At 47.5% G+C, this 18784-nt stretch overlaps 1 protein-coding gene across 1 annotated transcript; it reads right to left on the bottom strand.

The window, feature by feature from the left end:
- Positions 1 to 7718: 7718 nt before the first annotated feature.
- Positions 7719 to 8663, bottom strand: LOC120837190. Its single transcript, XM_040206425.1, has one exon. The coding sequence runs from the start codon at positions 8661 to 8663 to the stop codon at positions 7719 to 7721; it is 945 nt and encodes a 314-aa protein (XP_040062359.1).
- Positions 8664 to 18784: the final 10121 nt, after the last annotated feature.

The raw sequence follows: 18784 nt of genomic DNA, 5'->3' as shown, positions 1-18784 counted from the left end.
TTTTAGAAACTTTGGCATCTGGTCTGCATTGCTACGGCTACATTTGGGTCGAGGTTAAGTTCTTGAAGATACAGTTTATTTTTTTCAGTAAAAAATACATCGATTCCTTTTGGGGGGCACAGGGGGACACAGGAGTGCAAAAGCAAGAAAATCTAGGTTGGTTTAATTGGACAGGTCAACTACTAATACCGCGCTGTAGTGGGATAAATAAAAATAATAAATTTGCCTGTGATCTGCAAGTTCTTTTCGCTGGTCCCAAATGACTTACACCAATAGCATGGCTGTGATAGCCAGAATCATTCATTTGAAGTTGTAGTGTTTGCTGCTGCGTAAGATTTTCCTTGTTGGTCACTCAAAACGAAAAGTTGTTAAGAAAAGGGTTGAAAAGAAAAAAGTAGAACTTTTTTTTTTTTTTTTTTATCTCGTCAACCAGACAGTCGAATTCGTCCTATGTAATAAAATAGTATTTTGCTATTTGTCGAAATCCATATTTCACTCTTCATTGACCCAAGCAGTAGTGGCGTCAGTTCTCGGACATGAGATTCGATTTTGCACTTGCCTAGACGTCCGCTGGCGTGTTGAAACATGTAGGCGTTTCTGAACAATGCGAGTGACGGGGATAGAGAAGCAGAAAGAGGAGTGTAGCCTGCTTGAAAAGTTCAAGCACGTTTTGAACTCGCACACCCACATGAGCTGGTATAATAGCAGTCCGCACGACGATCGTTTCTGAAAAACACGAATTCCCATATGGCGGAATAACGCCATTGAATGTTTCTTGCTTAAAGGGGCACTGACACCCCAAAGGTCGTATTCTTTTTTATTGTGTAAAATGATGCCGGTTGTAGTCATAGACACGAAAAAAAAAAAAACCGCATCGCGAAAACAAATTTCCCTGCGCGCGCGTGCGCCTTTTTATTTTTGTTGTTTATATTTCCCGCGCTCACCTCCTTGCTTCTTTTGATCGGTGACGTCAAAAATCAGGAAATTTAGAAGCTTTGTAGGCGACATTTCTATAACATTTAATAACGGCAATCGTAAAACGTGTTTTTTAAAGCAATTGCGAACGCACTGCGGCCTTTCTTTTTACAATACCAAAAACCAGATTTCGGTGTGATGTCGCTTCCTGGATTTGTATCCTCCATCGGAAAACTTGTCGGCGCTCGACCAGAGGCTTATCGCCGAGTCGGGGAAGAAACCGGTTTTCTCCCGCGCCGGCGCCCTTCTATCCCGCCTGCTCACCTCCTCCTCGCTTCGGGTCGCGGTAGCAACGGCGCTTTGCTTCACAGCGTTGAGCGGAGGTCCGAAAAAAAGTCCAGTCGCAGGAGACCGCAAAATTTGACTCACTGCACTGGCGCGGATTGCGCGGGAACTTCAAATTCGGCATTTGGAAATTGTCTTTTTTTTTTTTTTAATTAAGAAATACTAAATTCCCAAGTTTCGAATTTTGAAGGTAATGTCCCGGCATCATTTTCAATCGTTTCGGATAATAAAATAAAATATGATTTTGATCTGTCAGTGCCCCTTTAAACGGTTATTGTGAAATACAAAAAAAATAACGGCATCAGTCTTTTTTCTAATATGCAGGAAAACGGTACTATCGAGTACGAATGAAATAAAAACAGCGGAGTGCGTGGCCTACGACACATGTTGAGGTACATATACTTCGTTTTAGCTTAAGTCCAGGACGTAGCCGACGCTACGAGCTAATAAGACCAATCAAGCAGCCTCAAAAGCGCAAATCACTAGGTCATTTTTTTTCGTTTATGATTGGTTCAGAGATGATAGAACACGTACCAAAACATGACGAACATCGTGGCTGTGTTCCAAATCTTACCCAAATGGATCCTAGTTACTCCGGCACATCGTATCACGTGACAGCACAGATTGAAAAACGCTGGACGCGGATAGGTTCTAGAACGCCAAGGGTACAAAACCCTTACCCTGGAGTAAGATCAAGTAAATTTTAGAACACGGCTCATGACGGTGCGTTTTTGACGTTGTCTGGTTGATCAGCTCGAAGCGTCGGCTGTGTCTGGACTTAAGGTCCGTTCACACTCTTGCGACCGAGTACGACTGAGAGAGACCAGACCGGTTTTTAAGCCTCTTGCGACTTCTTAGGACCAGCTCCGCTGTAGCGCATCCGGTTCTAAGAGGTCGCAAGAGGCTTAAAAACCGGTCTGGTCGCTCTCGGTCGTACTCGGTTGCAAGAGTGTGAACGGGTGAAACGAATTATAGAGGTTACTAGGAACTGATAATACTACGTGTTAAAAAAGGCGCTGCCTGAGTGCGCGCCGCCTACTCAGACGTGCATACCCCCGTAGTCATTCTCTCCACTCCGCAGTTTTATCAATTTCTATGCACCGTTTCACCTTACCTCCGAGCGCAGCGGATGCTACGAGCCATCAGAGCCAATCCAAGGCCATCTTAATGTCACGTGACCTTGGAGAGGGGGCACAGCGACACGCGGAAAGCTTATCACGGGCTACTTCCACAGAGAGCGATTGGCTAGGATAGCTTGTAGCGTCCGCTGTTCCACCCAGCAGCAGCAGGCATCGAAGGACACGCAGTCCGCTGTTCGCATTTCATTCGTACCCGATAATGCATTGATATTCTGTCTCTTTAAGAAGTGCTTGCACTCGCTGACTATATAGCGCACCTTTTAGAGCTCGTTTTTGTATTCACACAGGTTACTAAATAATACATTTTGTGTACGTTTAATATCATTAAAATTCGGAGGAAAGCCATCGCCAACGGCCTGGTCAACGATTGTTTCTACGAAACGAAATGACAATAGGTGCGAACAGGCAGGACTATGCAAAAATTGTACATAACATTTTAAAAAGTCGTGCTGAGGATTAAAAAAAAAAAAAAAAAAGCCAGGCGGACGCTACGCATTTTCAGCCAACGCAGTACTGCTCACTTCGAAAAAGCAAGAGCAGATAGTTTTTTTTTTTTTGCACTGGCTAATTAATACAAAATAATTAGTCACCCCATTAAAGACAATTTCTGCGCACACCCTCCAATACTTTTGCTTCCTCTGAATGATCAAGTTTGGTCATTTTTCAAACACACCCGCGTAATTGAACGGACGCTCTGGGTATAGGTCCCGAAGACCTCACTGAATCATCCAATCCGTAGTAGCGACGGGCGGTGTGTACAAAGGGCAGGGACGTAACCAACGGGAGCTTATGAGGCGCGCTTACTGGAAATTTCTCGTTCAAAGGGAACCATCGCAAGTCCCTATCCCGACCACGAAGGAGGTTCCACGGGTTACCCAGTCTTTACAGACAGGGATAAAATCACGCTGCTTCGTTCAGTGTAGCGCGCGTGCTGCCCGGGACATCTAAGGGCATCACATACCTGTTATCGCCCTGTTTGGTGCAACTAGGAGCCCCTTGTTCCTTTAAAGAGTTTGAACGTTTCGGAGATTCACGCACCTATTTAATAGGCTAGAGTCTTCTTTGTTTTTGGAATTAACTAGGCAAATCGCTCCAGCAGCTAAGGACGGCCATGCACCACCACCCACCGTGTCGAGAAACATCCAATAGAGTTATCTCCATCAAAGTAGCCCTTGAGTGTCTACATGTTTGGGGCTTTAAAAGAAATGCGCGAGATTAAAAGAGAATTCCACGTGACTACTCGTTAGACAACGGCGATTTTGGCGCCCTTAGTCACGTGGGTACCTTGATGGAAACGGCAACCTCTGCATTAGAGAGTTCGCGCACAAATAAAATATAAAGGAGTTAGCACAATAATTTGTGTTAATTAGCCAGCTTAGCACATCGCAAAAATATCTTGACTGTAGACCTTTTGTGCAAGTGCGCCGCCATCTCGAATTGACGTCACTTCCAGTATGGGAGATAACATTGTTTTGCCTTTGCCACGCCAATAGAAGGCCTTTAGGATATAAGCGTAGCCGTCACACTTTCTCTTTTTTCCTCCCCTTTATTTTTTTACTATTTGCAGGTTGAAACGTTTTAATATATTTTCGTCGCCCATACCGGGGACGGGAGCACACAGAAAAGGTCTATACTCGATACTGCGGTGGTTGAACACGTGGAACTTACATACATACATAAAAGTGAAGGAATAAAGCACGGAGGACAAGCACAGGACAACCACTTTCTTTCATTTAGCAACGACGTTTATTTTGGGCAGAGACATTGCACCCTGAGCGAGACCCCGACAAGATAGGTTGATAAGGGGGAAGGCTAACAGGGAGATGGAAAGGGTGATATGGGGGACGGAAAGGAAACCTGGGAGATGGAAAGGTGATAAAGAAGAAGGGAAACTGGGAGATGGAAGGGGTGATCGGAGAAGGAAAGGGAGAAACACGAGGCACGGGCAGAACTACCGTGATGGTGTGTATTTACAGGGAGTTGCGATGTTTTTCAAGTTCAGGCCTGATGAATTCTAATTCCCGTCTTGATAAGGTTACTGAGGCCGACGAAACGTTGTTTTCTGCGTTCTGGATGAGAAAAGATTCGGTGATTTCACGTCCGTGGCGATTGCGGTATCCCCCTCTTGTCTTGGTTCCTGCGAAGTCAAGCGCGCATCCAATGCATTCGTTCGCGTGAACCGCGATCGGACGAATGGGGTTGTCGGTTCTTGAAGTGGCCTCGTTTTCGTGCTCTCTCAAGCGGTCATTGATACATCGGCCGGTTTGTGCTATGTACTCGGCACCGCATTTATTTATTTATTTATTTATTTACCCTCAAGGCCCCGAAGGGTATTACAGGGGGGAGTGGGGGGGGGGGGGGGGGGGGGGTATTAGGTGACAAGGGTACAGTTGTTGATACATAAAATATAATACAGTAATTAATGCACGCTTGCTCAGACACTTCAAAAATATTTACACAATGTTTTAACAGTAATACCAACTAGAAAATGGCTAATCAAAATGAAGAAACAAGGCATTTTTTAAAATTAATAATATTGGTTATGGAGGCTATGTCAGTGGAAAGGCGATTCCAATCATGGCTATTGCGAAAAACAAAGGAGTTATAATAAGTGTTACTTTTGTAATTGGGGATACCGACTTTGTACTGGTGATCTACGCGGGATGAAACATAAGTAGGTGGCGTTAGAAGTTCACGGCGCATGAAAGGGTTATTATGGTAAATTTTATGAAATAAAGTAAGGCGAGAAATGCGTCTACGGTTCATTAGTGTGGGTAAACCAAGGCTATTTTTTATTGAAGTGACACTGGATGTACGATGGTAATTACAGAGTATGAAACGCGCTGCACGATTTTGAACTGATTCCAATATGGCAATGATAGTATTATGACCAGGGTCCCAGATAGAACATGCATATTCAAGTTTAGTACGTACTAAAGTAGTATATAGAAGGAGCTTTAGTGACACTGGTGACTGTGAAAAATTTTGTTTGAGATATCCAAGCATGCGATTGGCGTTGTTAGTTACGTAGTCAGTGTGAGTTTCCCAGGAAAGATCAGAAGTTATGTAGACACCTAAGTATTTGTAAGAGGACAGAGACTGCAGCGGAGTGTCGTCAATGTAGTAATTCGGGCATATGTTAGTATCACGGGAAACTCTCATGGATTTACATTTATTAAGATTGAGTTGCATCAACCACTTGTCGCACCAGTTAGATACAGAGTTAAGATCAGATTGGAGAACAGAGATGTCGGAGTTATCAGTTATTTCTCTATATAGTACACAATCATCAGCAAATAAACTAATATTAGAGGAGGTACATTCAGACGGATCATTAATATAGATGACGAAAAGTAGCGGACCTAATACAGAACCCTGGGGAACTCCAGATGCTATGGGAGAAAGTGAAGAGTTAGTACCATTTGCATGCACAAATTGAGAACGGTTAGTTAAAAAAGATTCTATCCAGCGTAGCACGTTCGGATCAATGTTGAGTTTGCTAAGTTTTAATAGGAGTAGCCGGTGAGAAACTTTATCGAAGGCCTTAGAGAAATAAAGGAAAACGCAGTCTATCTGGGAGCCACGGTCAAGGACAGAATGAAGCTTATTAGTGAAGAGCAGAAGCTGTGTTTCACAGGAAAATGATTTACGGAAGCCGTGTTGAGTTGGGTAAAAAAAGAATTCGATTCCAGGAAACATGCGAGGTTAGAATATATGATATATTCGAGTATCTTACAAGGAATGGATGTTAAAGAAATTGGCCGGAAGTTGTTCGGTGAGGAGTGGTTGCCACTTTTATGAATTGGTATCACCTTTCCAACTTTCCAGTCTTCGGGAAGGCAGTCTTCCTCCAATGATTGCTTAAAAATCATTGATAGTATAGCTGATGAATACGACTTCGTGTTCTTTAAGAATTTAGAGTTAATATTGTCAATACCGGATGAGGAGGAGAGCTTCAGGTTATTAATTATTGCAGCTATACCATCATATGATATTAATATTGGATTCATTGGCAAAAAGTCAGGGCAATTAAAGTTTGCGCACACAGAAACATCGGTGGAAGAAAAAGATGGTATAAATATATCGTTTAGCAATGATGCACACTCATCTTGACCTACCCGTTCCCCATCTGCGTTTGTTAGCTTCAGGTCACCGTGGTTATCATTAGGTTTGATTAAGTTCCAAAAGTGGCGAACATTTGTAGATAAAATTGTGGGCAACGTGTTAGTAAAAAAATTGCGTTTTACTTCTCATACTGCACGTTTATATTCCTGCTCTGCGCAATGATAGGCGTTAAAATGACTATCTTGTTTTGAAAGTTTGGCTACACGAAAGAGGCGTTTCTTTTTATTGGAAAGTCGTAGTCTAGTGTTGTACCAAGGGGAATTACTTTTAGATGATAATGTGCGAACAGGAATATATGTGCTTATTAGATAGTTAACTTTGTTTCGAAACAGGCACCAATTTTCATCCACAGAGCGTTCAAAGAAATTTTTCCACAAAGTAACTCAGAAATTCACACAATTCACTATTTATAGCCGTAAAATTAGCTTTTCCGTAATCACGAATCTGTTTAACTATTTTTGGAGAATGACTTGTTGTAATATTTAAGGTAAAATGCAGCAATAAATGATCACTAAAACCAGGTAGATAGGTAATAGGGGAAACAAGGTCGGCGCAGGTTGACAATACGAGATCTAACACTGAGGCACAGGAGGGCGTAATTCTGGTGGGGCGAGACACTAGCTGAGAGAAATTGTAGTCCGAACATAATTTGAGGAATTTGTCACTGTCAGACGAAAAAGGGCTTGCGTAAGCTGTTTCCGCCGACCACACAATATTTGGATAGTTAAAATCACCCAGAAGGATGAAGTTTGGTGTGGGAGATCGCAAGGTCACTGTACTGATTACGTCATGAAGTTTGTTCAGAAAGCTATCGTCACTTGAGGGAGGGCGGTAACAGGCACCCAAGATATATTTTTTGTGATTCACGGAAAGGCAAACAAAGACTGTTTCGAGGTCACTCGCAACATTCAAATAAAGGGAATATATATGTTCGGCGACTGCAATCAGCACACCTCCGCCTTGGCGAGCTTCCCTATCAGTGCGATAAATTTTGAAGCGTTTGTTAGTAGTTAGGATTTTGTTATCATGACCTTTACTAGAGAGCCACGTTTCTGTCAAAACTACAACATCAGCCCCGGTGGAGTCAATGGCAGAGCATAGATCGTCGCGATTTCGCATGACACTTCGGCTATTAGTAAACAGAACATTAATTATTTCGGGCGCGAAAGAAGAACCACTACCCCTCGCACAATGTTAGGGCAAGGCAGATCGGGCACATGCTGCGCGGGCGCTTAAATTTGGTGCCACGTTATTTTGGAGGGAGGAAGAAGTTTGATTATTATCGCCTCCAGGGCTTCTTGTATTTGTATTTGTCTTGCCCGGCCTTCTGTCATTTCCAACTTCATACACCCTGTCGTTCCCATTTTCATACATAAAACATTTATTGTTCACGTAAAGCTGATTGTAGCGCAGTTGGAAGACGCCCTTTTGTAATTTTCCAAACTCAAAACGTTTCTGTCTTGCTAGGCGCGTAGCCGGAGAAAAATCTTCATTAGCCGTTATGCCGCAGGCTTTAAGCTTAGGTCGTGATTGTAAGATTGATTGTTTTGTTTTGAAAGAAGAGAACTTGACAATCACTGGTCTGCATCTTCCGACTGCATACGAACCAAGCCTGTGAGCACGTTCAACGCATTCATCGGAAACTTGAAGACTAAGTGAAGTAGATAACGCATCTAATATTTTTACTTTTGACTGCTCCCAAGATTCAGAGGCAGAATCTTCAATACCGTGAAAGATAATATTGCTCCTTCTTGAGTGGTCCTCAATATCGTCCAGGCGCTCGTGCAGTCTTTGGTTGTCCTTAATAACAGACTGCATTAATCCCTCGGCGGCCAATAGTTCCTCCCGGGTTGCATCGAGAGTTGCAACTTTGCACTCAACTCCGTCGAGCCAATTTTGGATGTCGGTAACCTTTAGTTCGACGGATTCTTGTTTACTCTTTAACTCGTTAATATACTTAATAAGGCTAGCTTGACCTTGGTCAATCTTGACCGTACGTTCATTAACATCTTGCAAGAGCTTGAACATGTCGGTAAACTGCTTGGACTGATCTATAGACATGGGTCCCGGATTCGCCTCGACGTCACCGGAGCGTAACAAGAGAAGTTTGAATGCATCAGCGGAATGTAGGACACGCATCGCATGTGTACACAACCAGTAATACAAAGAGCACAAAGAACAAAAAAAGCGCAATGACCGTGGGCACGGTAACTCGAGAAGCCGTAAGTTATTACTTCGTCTAGAGTGTATAGAATACTGATATCTTACCTGTATGTAGAACAAGAAAGGGTTCGTCAGCGACATTGCCGCTAACGAGTCACCGTGCCCACTGGCGTAGGCCACACCATGCGCTGCTTTTGTAGCAATTGACGTGGCTGTCGCAGTCGATGGTCGCGCTAGGTGCGGCTGAATCGATGCAGGATTTTCGATGAGGGCGACGTCTTCCAAGGCCGGTGAAGACGGGCACTTCCATAGAATGACGCTTGATATCCGGGCTTTGCCAGCACTGGTGCAGGCACGCGTTCCGCGATGTGATGGCGAGACAACGAACGCCGGTATCGAAGGCGCTCTCATTAACGAAGCCTGCGGTACCGTAGATAGGCACAGAGCCAAGGATCCTTCGGGAAACAGCGTCGACAGCAAGCATGCCCGTATGTAGAACAAGAAATGGTTCGTCAGCGACATTGCCGCTAACGAGTCACCGTGCCCACTCATTTGAGAGGGATGGAGTAAACTTTTTCTGTGCAGCAGGTTCAGAAAAGCGTGGCGTGCTTTTTTTCGCAAGCCGGCTTGGCCTCTTGTCGGTTGATCATGTTGCACATGCTTGCCAATTTGAATCTACTGGAAAAGACAACGTTCGTGTCATAGCGTGATGCAATGGAGACGGATACGACGGGGAGCATTATGAATGTAAGGTATGCTGGCTATTCTTCGACTGAAAGGCGTTTTTGTAGTTGCTTTTGGGTTAATAAGTTGGTGGAAAACGGACACGAGGCGTTCCACCGGATATCCGGAACTCAGGAGTCGTCGAGTTTGGCTCTTTATGCTATCTGTTGCCGAATGTTGACAGGATTACATTTTAGCTGATGTGATTAGCGTCTTGATGATACATATCTTAACAGTCTTTGAATGAACACTCTCAAAAGGGAGCACCGGCTTTTCTGAACGCGGATTTAACGCCCAGCAAACGCCTTCGTTGTTGTTTTTTTTTTTTTTTTTCAATCGCAGGTCTAGAAATTGTAGCCATTCCGAGGAGGGATCTTCCTTTCTGAATTTCAGTTTGCCTCCTGCGCTTTCGAACGAGGCCACGATCACCTCGACCTTATTGGCTTCAGGGTGAATACTCAGGTAGTCATCAACGTAGCGGACTACGGTGCATTCTGGGCTAGTGTTCTTGAGCTTTACCTGTATGGTTCTATCGACATAAGACAGGTAGATTTCACTTAATATGGGTGCAAGGCAAGACCCTATACACACCGCGGATTTTGGTATCCAGATTTTTCCTTCGTGCCCGATCATTGTTGATTTTAGGTAGAGTCGCAGAAGCTCGAGGAAGCCGGAAAGCGACGTACACTCCGGATGAGTTCTGGAAGCTACAGATTCCGTGTTCGGTGATGGCTTCTTCCTTCTACGGGTTCGAGAAGAGGTGGAATGTCCAGGCTGTAGTACATATCTTCTATGTCTAGGGAAACGTAGTCTAAGTTAGGAGCGAAAGTACGAACCGGTTCTAGGGCGTTGATAAGCTCCTGAGAGTTTTTGATTCGATAAGGTTGTGAGAGATGTACGCCGGAAAGATATTTCTGGAGAAACATGGCGAGGTGCTTCTGCCAGCATCCTCTCTCAGATACTATTGTGCGGAGGGGGACGTCCGGCTTATGCGTTTTAGCGGCGAAGAATACTTGCAGATTCTGGTTGGCTGGAGCTTTTACCATATTTTTCATTTTCTGTAGGTTTAGCTGCACGCATAGCTCTTTCAGTTTGCGGCGGAGGGATCCTGAAGGCCTCTTCTTAATGGCTGTGAAGTCCTTTTCGACTGCGGCTTTGGCTTTCGTTTTGTACATTTCGTCAACAATTACTACGAAACCTCCTGTTTTATCCGTCTGGAGGAGCTAGAGGTTTTTTCTCGAATTTCCGCTACTGCCGACCGAATGTTGACACTTGCCTTTGGCCGGGGGGCTGGATGGTGGCAGACTGAGCGGGTCGCTGCCCCCCAAAATTCCTGTCGTTCTTGTTCCGGTATGACTACTGCAACCTGGTGGATGGCTGCAAGGTGGTCGACCTTCGAGACCGGAAGATCTGGTGCGAACTTAGGTCCTTTTGAAAGAAGAGCCTCTGTGTCAGAGGACAGTTTTGCATCTGTTAGGTAGGTCGGTGGGGCGAACTTAGGGGTAGGGGCTTGCGTACGGCTTTGCAGATTGAATTGGGAGACAATATTGGTCCGGGACGACTCTAAAAGTTCTTTGGTAGCTTGCTGCAGAAATATGTAGGAAGGATGCTTCACGTAGGCTGGACCAAAGAGCTTGTCCATGAAGCTAGGCTGCACTGCTGATGTGACGCTTAATTCTCGGGAAACTTCCTTGCGGGATAGTTGCATTATCTTGCGGCTGGTTGTCCAGTTCTGGCTGTTGAATCCAAGGGCTTGGTGCACCGAAGGGTGAATGGTGTTCTTCCGCAAATAAAATCCCAGGTTCCGGAGACGGAGTCGAAGTAAGTTCTGTCTTTATATAAAAATGGCAGCTTGGTAAAACATAGTCGGGTCGAACATGGCGCAGATTCTTGCTCTAGAAACAGGACAGGACAAAGCTCACGCGATCTCATTGGTCACATCTAGTCCTGGCTGCCGACATCACATCGCTGGAGATGACATCGGTGAGTTCGATGTTCGATTGTTAATTTTAATAGACAAATCGACCGCGCATCGTTATGATTTATGGACTTATAGGATGTTTAGAGCCCGTAGAGTGTGTAATCGCCATATATAGGGGATCTCAAAAAACGTCCTCGGGGCACCTTTAAAATATTTCGAAATGAGTAGGGACGCTCTGGTGAGGGTAGGTGCAACTCAAAACCTGGAGAGCGTTTGCAATTTAATTGCGGCTCCTGAGGGAGAAGTCTGGGAAAGGATATGCGCCACTGTTGCCTGCACGAGAGCAAACGCCCGCTCTGTTGCAACTCTGTTGCTCCATACGCCTTTCCTCCTCTCGCCTCCCATTGCAAGCAACGAACGCCTTGGCGTAGCTTTTCTCGCTCCGGGAATTGCAAACGTCGAGCGGAGAAAGCAGGGTTGCCATACAAGCAGAAACGTCCAAGATGGCGGAATTTACTGTTTTTCGCTTTAAACAAATACGTAACCTATCGGAACAAAACTTGTGGATATGGAAAAGTAAACATTTATACCTTGCGTAAATTATTCAAACACATTAATGGGCTCTTATGACCTGAGTTAGGAAATTAAACACTATGCCCCGTAGACTCCCCGCAAAATTCAGCAATTAAATGGCGTCCATACCCTGTGATCCCCGATCTAGCAGTTGCACCCCCTCTCACTTGAGCCTCCCTAGAAATGAGAGAAGAGACTTACGCCGTCTATCGGGTAGCCGTTGAACACTTGACATTTCTGTATATTTCTTATATTTTAACGCATTATGTTTTCTCTCGTGGCTCGAATATCTTTTGGAGATGTTATAAACAATCATTTCTCATTAATAGCCACCTACATTTAATCTCCCATATACCGCAAAACCTTCCTTCGAGCCAGTGAAAAGCTGTTCCAGGGTCACCTCATAGAGGACGCCAGCATTCCAGTCTATTTTTCTCGTCTCAAGATATGCAAGGAACCCACTCCTAAGCAAATGCGTGTGTGTGAAAGGGACTACGGTCTGACCGCAGCCAATTAAGCAGGGCCAAAAGTGCATCGGCACGGCTCTCGTCGTTCTTGTGCAGTTGCTAGTTCCGGAACCAGTTGCGCTCAGAAAACATCACAGGATTACGGCGTGTGCGTGATTGGTTTAGACGGTGAGAGCGAACGCACAAAGACGACAAAGGCTCCAAGAATGTGTGCACCCTTGGCGCTGCTCGATTGGCTCGTCTGTTCCAACGAGTCAAATTTCAAGGCGTGCGCGTCTGGTCTGCTCCACCACCGCTTCTTTTTTTTTTTTTTTTTTACATCGGAGCGCAAGTTTGTTTATTAAAACTGCCTCGCCTCCTTTGTTTATGTGCCAATGTTATTTTTACTTCGTGCGTACATGACAGGGGAGCTTGATTCTCTCATCGCAAATATATTTCTTGTAATGTTTGTAGTGAAATTGAGAGGATTGAAAATGTAGAAGTAAAGGGATGAAAGAAATAAAAAAAAGAAAAGAAACGGAATGCCTTTGGCACTGAGTGGATGGCAGCGTGCCTTGCCACGTGTACTTGGATTTTTGCTAGGTGTGATCCCTTCACTCGCTTATATGTAAGAAGACACAGTTTGAACCTATGGTGTGCAACATACACTAAAATCTGCATTAATGCGTTAAAAAACGAAAAAGAAAGGGGAGTTTATTGCACCCACACTTTACCTATGACTTTAGAACTCGCGTAGGGGAGTAATTTCGCTTAGAGACCTCGCTCGATATCCCCCCCCCCCCCCCCCACACACACACACACACACTTCCAGAAGAACGAAGCCTCCTGAAAACACATGTTGAACAATATTCTAGGTACGAACGCAAAGTGTTGAAGGTGCTCGAAATTAAATTTTGTTATTTTCTCGGCGATCGCTGCATGAGGCCTAAATTGTTGTTGTTGAAAACATAATTTATTTCATTAAAGGAAGGTGTTAAGGGGATGGGTGCTAGAAAGAGATAGAAGATCTTTATGGAGGAATCAGTTCTGGCTGGTACCCCTAATCCGGGGCTGAATTTTTGTTTCTTTCTAGCAAATATTTTATTTTTGCTCATTTTCGCTTCGAGGTTTCTGAATCAGTTTTATAGTTTAATTTTAAATTATACAATGTTAGGTTTCTTGAATATAGCCTACTGCATATGCAATGCACTCCACGGATTTTATGGTCTTAGAGTACAGTTATGGTCAACATCCCACCACGACTAACAGTCGCGGTACGACTTAACGCGGACTACGCCGGAGCATCGCAACAGGATTGGCAGCCACCCTACGACTAAGCGCGGATTATGTCGGAGCACCTCAACAGCTTGTTGCGACCGAGGAGTTCCCCAGGCAGCCTCAGGCAGGGCCAGGCGAGGACAGGAACCGCAGGCCGACTCCAGGCAGGGACATCAGGAGACGGGAGGGTGTCTCGCGATAAACTCTGTTTTAATTACATATGTACAGAAGTTTCTTGTTCGTCGGAGAGCACACCTTGCGGCCTCTCGTTTGCTCTTTTTATACAGTCGCTGTTGATTTTCCAGCGGTTGGCAGCCAATGGTGGCCGAACTGCCAACGAACGTCATGTTCAGGCCCCGCCCCCACTCATCCTCTCGAGCGCGCACACACATACAGGCACACACTGCAGCGTCGGACGGGCTTCCCGATCCGGCGCCGGGGCATTCTTGACCTCGATAAGCCGCGCCAGGAGTTGGTGACGAACGATCCGCTGTCAGCTCGTGAGACGTTGGCTACGTTTCCATGGATGCGACCATGGCGCATCGAATCGAGATGTGACCAGTCACGCGCCCGCGATCCTCCTTTCCCTTCCTCGTCTACCCAATCATAGGCGGTTAATCTCGATTCGATTCGCTACGATCGCATCCATGTAAACTCAGCCGTTGACCGTGATGGAGATGATCCCCTCATTATGCGGCGTCGTGGCTCGGGAAAGGTTTAGCGGGATAATCCGCAAGTGGCGCCGGACGAAAACTTGAGCCGAACGTACTCGGCCGGAAGTCCCGCCGCCGCCGTCGTCCCCCGGAATCCTCTCCCGGTAGGGCAGCTGGTTCCTGGATGGACTGACCCCCGCAGCCAGAGAGAAGAGTCCGGCTCAGCTCCGCTCCCAGGTGTGGCGGCGTCCACGCGGCGCCGGGCGACGTGTTCTGTCAACAACGGCTCAGACGGCCGGTCGCCGATCCTAAATGCGAAGGCCAAACCCCGCCGGGTGGAAAAGAAGGGGAGGCGAGGGAAGGGCGTGACCTTCGCCAAGGCCTATCGCAACAACACCTCCGCCGCCACTGAGCTCATCAGGAGGGCAGCAGTCCCACACTGCTGCGCTGACTCGATGAGTGCTTCGCTTTCTTGGGAGAGGGTTCGGTGATCCTCTCCCGCCTTGAGACGTAGGCGAGGGTCGGCTCCAAATCTCTGGAGTGGGGGACCTCAACTCAGGTCACAAGAGGAAGGCGTGGGCGAGACAAACATAGCAAGTCACGATCCCAGTAGCGACAAGTGCTTCGCTCTCCTCCCCCGATCCGCCAGACCAAAAAAAATAAAGACAACCCCCCTCCACCTACTACCTAAAATCTCCCTCACTCGACACTCGAGCTCAGGCTGTCAATAAGCCCTTTAAAGTAAACCATACCCCAAACCAGGCAAACAGAAACAAAAGTTATGGTAGCGTGCTTTGACATAAAAACACAATCACAAAATCAAGATGACCCTTTCCAAGGATTTGAAACAAACAAAAAAACTTTACAAATTTGTACAATCCGATCATGGAGCTCGTTCGCGTCTTAGAAGCCCCGGCTTAGATAATCAGCGTTCCTCTTTTAGCTGTGCCCCTTTTTACCTCGCCTCGAAGGCTTACTACCGTGAAGCAAGGTCGCACTGCGGCTCAACAAAACGCGAAAACGGACTCCCGTGAAAAGAACACATTACGTACCGTTACGTAACTTACATAGGACATATCCCTATTAAATTCAAGCGCCTCCTCCATAAGGCAAACTATACCGAGGATAAAACCGCTTTAAAAGAACTCTACCGCCGACACAACGAACTGAAGCCGAACAACACGCAAAACTCAGACTCCCGAAAAAGGAAAAGCTATTCATACCACTTGCTAAGCCGACTTCAGGAAAAAACATTCAAATTAAGCCTTCCCCTTTTCTGGCGGCCTCTGCCTCGTCCGCTTTCACTGGCGAGAACTTGCGCTCTAACCTACACCCAGTCTGTTCTCGGTGACACTCTCACAAGAAAAGCCCTGGTCCCCAGACTCGAAAGTTTCCTCAAAGCCACAGTCGGAAAGTTCTGACTTGATTTCCGCATCTGACTTGATCTCCCGCTGAAGAACAAGCTGCGAGGCGAGCACGCACTCGTAGGACCCGAGGTACTTGGACGAGATTGAGGATTTGTCCAGCAAGGTTCCTGCATTCTGTCGATCATCTTCACTTCTCGTCGTGGAAGCATGAGACGAATGTGACGGCTTGACTCTCGGCTTCCTTACGCTGCGTGACTCCTCGCAGCCTTCGTTCTTCTCGTCCGAGCGGCTCTGTCTCGTCATTTCCGCATCTAGTGTAGATTTGCTGGTGTCGCCTCCAGGCCCGTTGCTCGCACTTCTGGTCTGGATCGATGGCTCCTTGGGATAGGTGTCCTGGCGTTTGCTTTCTCCCGGCCTCGAAGAGAACTTTCTGGAGTTGCGCGCACTGAGCCTCTTAAAGCGCCGCTGCTTCGAACCTTTTTGCTTTTTCAGCTTTGGCTTCCTAGCGTCACCGCTGTGCTCCTTGCTCCTCCAGCCGCTGTCGGTTGGTGCTTTCTTGGGGTGGATATCTTCACGATTTCTGTCTCCCAGCCCAGACGACGGCTTTCTCTTTCTGGAGTTGCTCCTCTTCAGTTTCTGGTGACGTTGTTGATTTGATGGGGCCGGGCCGGATTGGAAGGCACCGACCCTGCGCAGCCTTCTCTTCTTGGGTCTCTTTTGAGTGAACGGCCCGCTCATGTCGGCGCCTGGGTTGTCGCCGTCAGACTTGCCGTGCCTTGATCGGGATGACCTCTCGGACCGCCTGCGCTTCGGATCCTCTCGCTTGCCCAGACTTAACTCTTCCTTGTCGCAGCCAAGCCCCTTGCTTTCGCAACCGCTGTCCGTAAATACTTCCTTGGGATGAATATCCGCGGGATTTCTGTGTCCCAGTCTCGACGACAGCTCCCTTCTGCGAGACTCGCCTTTGCCAGATTTCCAAAACTGCCCTTCATCAGAAATGTCCGCACCAGGACGGAGAACGCTGATCTCGGGCTGCCTCTTCCTCCCATGTCTTTTCCGTCTGGACGGACACCCGATGTCGTTCTGCGATGAAGACGAGGTTTTCGAGGGACCCTGCTCCGGATTTTCCTCATCCAGCCTGGTTCTCTCCGCGCTCCCCTTGGATCCCTTTCTCTTGCAGCCGCCGCCGGCTGATGGATCCTTGGGATGGGTGCCTCCGCGCTTCCCCCTTTCCGGCCTGGACGACTTCTGTTTCTATCTCGACGCATCGCGCATCTGTTGACGTTGCTGATCAGAATCGTTCGGAGCAGGACGGAAAACACTGACCCTGCGCTGCTTCCTCTTCTGTTCCTTCTTTCCAGAAGGACGGCTCGAACAGGACGCTTTTTCTGAGCACCCCTGACTCTGGTCTCGCTCGTCCAGCCCCGGCTTGGTCTCGGAGTTCCACGGGGGACGGCCAGGACGACCCACTTCCTGCTCCGCCTCCCCATCCGCTGACTTCTCCACGTTGCTTTCCTCGAGTTGGATAGACTTCCGCGGCGGCATCACCATGCTGGCCTTGTCTTCGTCCCCCAGGAAGCAGACGTCAGATGCTTGAGAGGCCTCTTCTCTTCCTTTGGCGGGATCCCCTCCAACATCCAGCACTTCAGGTCTGGAGTCGGCGTTGTGCGGAACGGCGTCGGTAGTCCCGTCGGCACGAAGACCCTGGTCGTCGGTTAAATTGAACTCTTCCTCTTCAACCTTTTCTTTCTGACCCACCGTCTCTGCCGCTACCTGACGCGTTCTAGCTCCGCTTAGTGCAACCGCTCTTTCCCTCCTGGACACAAGGTCTTTTTCTCGTGGCTTCGGATCACCCTCGTACGTGAACCAGTGAGGAAATGTCGCTGCTAGGTACTTCGAGTCTGTGACCTCTACTACTACCGTTTTTCTTTGAGACCGAACTTCCTGCATCAACGTTTCAATCTCGAGCCTTTTCTCCGCCAATTCACGAACCCGCTTCTCGCGTTCACGTTCGCGTTTTTCGTCCCGCTCCTGCTTTTCAGCCTTCGCTCTTTCGTCCCGCTCCCGAATCAGCTCCCAAGCCTCTTGAAGCTCTACGTCGGACACTTCCTTTTCGCGAAGTAGCTCCATGATCGGCTTCCTTCGCTTTGCCTGCCCCACGCTTATACCAAGCTCCTCGCATACCGCCACCAACTCAGGAATGCGTAGCCTACTGACTTCCATGATCCCGAGTGTCGCAATCTCCCTCCCTTATCTAACTCAATCAGCTTGAACTTCGCTTTTTCTGAGCCGAAAGGGCAGCCTTCTACTCGCGTACCTGACACTGAGCAAAAGGTCTGGCAAATTAAGGAAAAATTGCAAAGCACTCACCCGTACCAGGAACCATGAGCAGGCACGTCATCCCGCCGCTGCTAACCAGTTGTTGCGACCGAGGAGTTCCCCAGGCAGCCTCAGGCAGGGCCAGGCGAGGACAGGAACCGCAGGCCGACTCCAGGCAGGGACATCAGGAGACGGGAGGGTGTCTCGCGATAAACTCTGTTTTAATTACATATGTACAGAAGTTTCTCGTTCGTCGGAGAGCACACCTCGCGGAAAAAAAAATTGGCTTGCTCTTTATGTTTATACAGCCTTGATGGAGATGCGCCTCAACGGGTAATCGGTCTCTTAGCTGTAGATGAGAAATTTGGCCAGTGCGGTACAACCGCTAACCTGGGGTTTTTAACGTGCATCACGCAGTAGTGATCACACGAACGCGTGCCGGTACGAAACTCATCCAGATCGAAACGGGCGGGGGCGGCGGGGATCGAACCCAGGAGGTTCCCAGCGCAAGCTTTCGCTCCACGCTCCGAGCTGAGACGCGTTAGCCCACTCGGCCACTTCCTCCCCTGCACACCTTGCGGCCTCTCGTTTGCTCTTTTTATACAGTCGCTGTTGATTTTCCAGCGGTTGGCAGCCAATGGTGGCCGAACTGCCAACGAACGTCATGTTCAGGCCCCGCCCCCATTCATCCTCTCGAGCGCGCACACACATACACGCACACACTGCAGCGTCGGACGGGCTTCCCGATCCGGCGCCGGGGCATTCTTGACCTCGATAAGCCGCGCCAGGAGTTGGTGACGAACGATCCGCTGTCAGC

This window comes from Ixodes scapularis, unplaced genomic scaffold (assembly GCF_016920785.2).
Source record: "Ixodes scapularis isolate PalLabHiFi unplaced genomic scaffold, ASM1692078v2 PGA_scaffold4__175_contigs__length_147842914, whole genome shotgun sequence".
Classification (NCBI taxonomy): Eukaryota; Metazoa; Arthropoda; class Arachnida; order Ixodida; family Ixodidae; genus Ixodes; species Ixodes scapularis.
This window is presented reverse-complemented; position numbering and strand designations above follow the sequence as displayed.

What these genes read in the sequence shown, in the direction of transcription:
- LOC120837190 (XM_040206425.1), bottom strand. Translation starts at nt 8,663, where the DNA reads ATGCGTGTCCTACATTCCGCTGATGCATTCAAACTTCTCTTGTTACGC.